This window comes from Athene cunicularia (genome assembly GCF_003259725.1).
Source record: "Athene cunicularia isolate RWA chromosome Z unlocalized genomic scaffold, athCun1 chrZ_part2, whole genome shotgun sequence".
NCBI classification, from domain to species: domain Eukaryota; kingdom Metazoa; phylum Chordata; class Aves; order Strigiformes; family Strigidae; genus Athene; species Athene cunicularia.
In genome coordinates, this window is record NW_020799143.1 from 23,217,183 (window position 1) to 23,223,643 (window position 6,461).

General features: G+C 43.9%; 1 protein-coding gene across 2 annotated transcripts in view; it reads left to right on the plus strand.

The window, feature by feature from the left end:
- FREM1 (FRAS1 related extracellular matrix 1) overlaps positions 1-6,461 on the plus strand; it is a 76,999-nt gene that overhangs the window by 25,565 nt on the left and 44,973 nt on the right. For both annotated transcript variants that reach the window (XM_026866387.1, XM_026866388.1), the window contains exons 9-11: positions 2,049-2,393; positions 3,070-3,212; positions 3,794-3,990. In XM_026866387.1, coding sequence (XP_026722188.1) covers positions 2,049-2,393; positions 3,070-3,212; positions 3,794-3,990 — 685 coding nt within the window. The remainder of the gene's footprint in view (positions 1-2,048; positions 2,394-3,069; positions 3,213-3,793; positions 3,991-6,461) is intronic.

Consider the following 6,461-nt stretch of genomic DNA (forward strand, 5'->3'; position numbering starts at 1 on the left):
GCTCCGCCCGGCCCGGCTCCCCGCTCCCCGCGGCCGTGCGGCTCTGCTCCCTCTGCTGACCGGTTTTCGCTCCTACAGCCACGCTAGACACGGGGATTGAAGCAAGAGCATTGAAAAATTCAGTATTTAAACTTTTACTTTTTTTAACGCATGTTTACATCCCAAAGCTCAAATTTCAAAGAAATCTGCTATGCTTTCATTGAGTATGCATGACTGAGGCAAAATTTAGTTCCTATATTTTCACTTCTCACATTTCTGCTTGAAGGTGCCATGGAACACTGAGTGATTTGGATTTGTTGGCAAATACAGACAACATTTGGATACAGCTATTATTTACTGGAAGCTTTAACGTTTATTTCAAAAAGTGGCAATTAAATTAGACTTCTAATTTGTTAGCCTTTTGCATTATCAATATCACTAATTTTGCTTTTCAACCTCATGAATCAACAAAGTGCTGCTCTCCTTGGGAAAATGGTTAGGTACAAAAAGCCACTCTGCTGTTGACAGGGTGGAAAGATGCTGCCACTATCAATGCTGCATTTTTTGACAGTGAAACGTATTTGTGTAAAATGCATAGCCTAGAGACATAAAGCAAGTATTTAAAGAAAAGGAGATTGTGGTATTCAGAATTTAGTGGAAAGAGAAACTATTCAGAAGTATGTTTCATATCATGAAACTACTGCCAAGGAGTTCAGTGTCTGCACAATCATCCTCCTGTAACGTTACAATCAGAAACTCGGTGGTGCCAGCAGTGTCAGACAGGCCTAGCTCCAGAGATGGTGATACAGGGGGCAGGGGAGCGTGCAGCCAGCCAGGGAGCGGAGCAGGGCACCAGCGGTGCCTGCAGGAGCATGCAGAGCCCAGGGCTCATCTCGCGGTTGCAGTCCCATCCACATACACGCAGTGTCATGTCCGGTACCCACCCTTCCCGGGTTTCCCAGCCTTCTGTGGGCCAGCCAGGGGTGGATATTTCTTCTCCAGTGACTGCACCTTATTCTCTTTAATGTGTCTGCATAGGCACAAGCAAAGGACACCATCACCACATTTCATGGCAATTGCCTTTTTTTGTCTAGCAAGCACCAACTGATGTTCAGACTTTATAAAGGAAAGCTCAGGTTTAGCCCTCCAGCTGCATCATAACTAATGCTGCTGTCAAATGGTCTGAGCCACTGCCCATGAATCAGTGGAGGGTTTCCCATTAACTTGGGGAACTATGTTATGGAACAGCCCAATATTTTGAATGCTTTTCTGCTGGGTTTGGTAATGCCAGTCCTAGAGCTAAAGGAAAGCCCTGAAAGAAGGAGGTATGTATAATGTTGTACTTTGCTTTCTGTTGCCTTTAACAGGTTTTTTTTTTTGGTGGTAAGGCAGTTATTTCTCCATCTTAAATTGTGCCCATGATTCTCTTCAAGTAAAGGTCAAAGGGAGTGGGTGGGTGGGTGTCTCTGCTGATGTTACATATCAAGTAGGACAAAAAAAAATTTCCTTGGAGGCTCTGGGGAGATCGTATCTTCCAGCACCAGCTTGCAGTTCTTGAAACATTTAACCTGCCTGAATATTTGTGTGTGTGCATAACATGTCCAATGAACCAGAAGTGTAAAATTGTCTTGCTATAGACAATAACCTCAATATGCAGAAGAACAAGACCCACAAATCTTAGTTTTTACTTGCAATGAAATGCTGATCTGTAATTATAAAACATAACCTCTTTGATGCTTAAAATACATGTAAAATGTTCTGATAAGAATGTAAAGGTTAAAAGTAAAGTGGAAACGGTCACAGTTAAAAATCCTTGATATCTCTGGTTATCTTCAGTTCAATGGACATTTGGACCATTTCCACTGCTATCACAGTTTCAAATTCTGCATTCTTATTAAATATTCCCACTTGTAGAAACTTGTTTCCAGTAGGTAAAGTTCTGTTTGATTTTTCTAGTTAGAAATGCATTCTCATTCTCTCTCCCTTAATAACATACATAGTGGTGGAAGGATTCTCCTCTGGACTGAACTACACAATTTTGATGTGTTTTCTTCTACTGTTTCTGATAGGAGGGAAAGGATTCATGTTCACAGTCTCTGACATTCAGGCCGGAGTTGTTCACTACCATCATGATGACAGCGATTCTACTAAGGACTTTGTGGTATTTAGGATTTTTGATGGCCCCCACAGTATTCGTCATAAATTTCCAATCAATATCCTCCCTAAAGATGACAGTCCTCCATTTCTTATCAGCAATGTGGTCATTGAAGTTCATGAGGGACAGACAATCCTGATTCAGGGCTCCATGCTTTGTGCTTCTGACATGGATTCCAGTGATGATTACATACTATTCAATATTACCAAGCCACCACAGGCTGGAGAAATCATGAAGAAACCAGGACCAAACTTGATAGGTAATGAAACACATCCATAATAGGAAGATTTCCTTTGTGCCCTCCTTTTTAAACTACATGTTACAGTTAGACAATGTATTTTGGCTCAGGACATACCATGATAACTTTGGACTTCTTTTATTGAAGTGTAAAAGCCCATCATTAATTAATGTTGGTCTCTGCGCCAGGATAACTATACTTGTGAACCTAATTTATCCCATAATGCTTCCATTCTGAGTCTATTTCCTTACCTTACTTTTCTCCTCTAGAAAAGTTGGGCTAGTCAGGAGTTATTTTATTTGCAAGGATCCCTGACAAGTTCAAAGGTATTAGATGATGCTAATGATGTTAGAAGAGGAAGAAAGCTCTCCTTTCACTTAACCGAACTCAGAAATTCCCAGGCTGGACTACAGAGGCTGCTAGTCCTACAAATTCACTTCTGTCCTATGAACAGGGATTTAGGCCCATTTGCTGTGTTGATTCTTTTTAAATGATCTTTAAGTGACATAGAAAAGAGGTTGATGATCTTCAGGAAACATGGAAGATAATGAGATAACATTTCAAAGGGCTTGCTGTAGTTAAGAGTGAGAAAAAGGACATTATGCTTCACCAGTTACTTACACAGCTAGTGGATAATTTTTATGAATTGTTAAAATCATGCACTGTTCAACAGAAGATATATTCTTCAATTCAACAGGGTATTCTGTCAGCAGCTTTCTTCAGAAGGATCTATTTAATGGAATAATTTATTATCGTAATTTGGGAGGAGAAGTATTTGAGGATTCCCTTGAGTTTGTGCTGTGTGATAGCCATGATCCTCCCAATCTCTCAGAGCCACAGGTAAGAAACTAAAGCATCTTTGGCAGAGTCCTGCATTTTTTCTTCAAATGTCTGATGATTTTACACCTTCTGACAGACTTTCAAATCAAACTGGTATAGATCTTTTTGTTTGCCATCCCCATGGTCATCACCACAAATAACCTTCTTCAGAGCTAGCTCTTGTTCTTGCTTTCCATAGGGTAATTCTCTCTGCCTGGCTGCAGAGAGACAAGTCCATTGCAAAGACTTTTTCCAACACTATAAAATGAAATGTTGAAAACAAATTAGATTTTGCAGAGGGTACAAAAAAACTAAAAAGTCCTCCTGAAGTCAACTGTGAAGAGACTATTTATTTTACCCAGGAGTCCAACATACTGCATTTAACTTTGCTTTTAATTTAAAAGGAAACTGCTAAAATTCATAGGCTTTGCATTTAACTCTTATATATCTCCATTACTTGTGTGTCGTGATATGGCATGACAGCCACAATCTCTCTCATATGCCAGTGATCCACTTCTGTGTGAGTGTGTTTGTAAACACCTGTTTGAACACTCTCTTATTGAGAGGAATGACTGCTGATTTTACTGTCTTCCTGATTTCAGGTGATGATGGTGTACATTATTCCTGTGGATGATCAGCTACCCAGAGAAGCCCCAGGAGTGACCCGTCACCTGGTTGTTAAGGAGACTGAGATTGCTCACCTAACTAAGAAACATCTCCACTTTGTAGATGTGGAAGAGCGAGACAGGGAACTCACATACACCATAACCACCTCTCCATTTTTCTCTTGCACACATGAGTAGGTGTGACCTGCCGTACCTTTCAGGTTGAACAGGGCAGGGACCCATGTAAGAGAAGGAGCCGCAGTGGCAGTAGCATGCTTGTGTCTCAGGTTCTTCACCTGCTTGCTTAAAGTGCAACAGCTGGTTGCAGCTCTCCTGTTGATGATTAAGGGTGAGCTAGAGTTGAAAGCAACAGAATAATACATGGAGTAATTAAAAAACCCACCATAGTTTACCAAGAAATAAGAAGGAAGAAGACACCTGAAATCTTTCATTTCCTTTTCTTGCACTTGAATGTGAGAGGTTTACAGCTTTTTCTAGGATGTGTATTACTACCATGGCACTGTGAAAGACTCCTGGTCCTGGAGTGGAGCAGAATGCAGGCAGAACAGGCAGAACAGGTTAGGGGGGCAGTAGGACTATGGACTGAATGGATATAGTAGCAGTTTACATGTCACTGATGCTGTTTCATCATTTGATGAATTCCTAACAGGATCGGCAACAATTTGCTAAATAGAAAAGTATAAAATCCAGCCATTGTCAGTTTAAACTGAAGATCAACACTTTAAATTTTGACCTCAAGCAACAGAGGATCAATACACAGTTAGGGGAGAAGGACATTCAGTCTGTTTCCCTATTCAGACAAATAACCACGTGGTTGTCAGTTTGCTGGTTACTGCTATTGGAAAGCTGGCTTGCTGGAAACTGGTTCATTTCAGAAGTTTTTAAGATGCACAAACCCCAGAAATAATTCATTTTTCTATGTAAAGATAAATGTAGGTGTGTAAGTAATAAGAATGTGGTGCCCTGCTGGACCTCCTCTTTGTGACCAGAGAAGGACTGGTGGATGATGTGACGGTTGGAGGCCGACTAGGGTACATTGATCATGAAATAACGGAGTTCTCTATTCTTAGAGAGGCCAGGAGAGGGCGCAGCAGAACTGACATCCTGAACTTCCAAAGGGCTGACTGTCTTGTTTAGGGACCTGCTTGACAGGATCCCTTGGGAGACAGTCCTGAAGGGTAGGGGCCCAGGAAGGCTGGGCACTCTTTAAGAAGAAAGTCTTAATGTCACAGGAGCAGGCTGTCCCTAGGTGTTCTAAGAGAAGCCGATGCCAGAGAAGACCATCCTGTCTGAACAGAGAGCTTTGGCTGGAACTCAGGGAGAAAAGGAGAGTTTACAGCCTTTGGAAGAAGGGGCTAGTGACTCACAATGATTACAAAGATGCTGTGAGGCTGAGCAGGGTGGAAATCAGGAGGTCTAAAGCCCAGCTAGAAAATAATCTGGACTCAATGCTCAAGAATAACAAGAAAGGTTTCTACAGTAAGTATGTCAACAGGAAAAGAAAGACCAGGGAGAGCCTCCATCCCCTGCTAGACGCAGGAGGAAGCATGGTAACAAATGATGAGGAAAAGGCTGATGTGCTTAATGCCTTGTTCACCTCAGTCTTTAATAACAAGACTAGTTGTACTGAGGGAATCCAGCCTCCTCAGCCGGAAGACATAGACTGGGAGAACGAACCCCCCACAATCCAGGAGGAGACAGTGACCTGCTGCATCACACAGACACACACCAGTCTATGGGCCCAGACGGGATACACCCAAGGGTGCTGAAGGAGCTGGCTGGGGTGCTCGCCAAGCTGCTTTCCATCATTTACCAGCAGTCCTGGCTGACCAGGGAGGTCCCGACAGATTGGGAATTGGCCAGTGTGACACCCATCTATAAGAAGGGTCGGAAGGATGATCCAGGAAATTACAGGCCTGTCAGATTGACAGGAAGCTGATGGAGCAGCTCATCCTGAGTACCATCACACAACCAGATGCGGGACAACCAGATGCTCAGGCCCAGTCAGCATGGGTTTGTGAAAGGCAGGTCCTGCTTGACAAAACTGATCTCCTTGTACAACAGGGCGACCTGCTTATTGGATGAGGGAAAGGCTGTGGATGTTGTCTACCTTAACTTCAGTAAGGCCTTTGACACCATTTCCCACAGCATTCTCCTTCCTGACAAAACTGGCTGCTCAGGGCTTGGATGGGCACACGCTTTGCTGGGTAAAAAAACTGTCTGGATGGCCGGGCCCAAAGAGTTGTGGTGAAAGGAGTTAAATCAGGTTGGCGGCCAGTCACAAGTGGTGTCCCCCAGGGCTCGGTGGTGGGGCCACTCCTGTTTAACATCTTTACTGATGATCTAGACGAGGGGATCGAGTGCACCCTCAGTCAGTTTGCAGGTGACCCCAAGTTGGGTGGGAGTGTTGATCTGCTCGAGGGTAGGGAGGCTCTGCAGAGAGACCTGGACAGGCTGGAGCCATGGGCTGAGCCCAACTGGAGGAGTGTCCGTAAGGCCAAATGCCGGGGGCTGCCCTTGGGCCACAACAACCCCCAGCAGTGCTACAGGCTTGGGGAGGAGTGGCTGGAGAGCTGCCAGTCACAGAGGGGCCTGGGGGTGTTGATTGACAGCCGGCTGAACAGGATCCAGCAGTGTGCCCAGG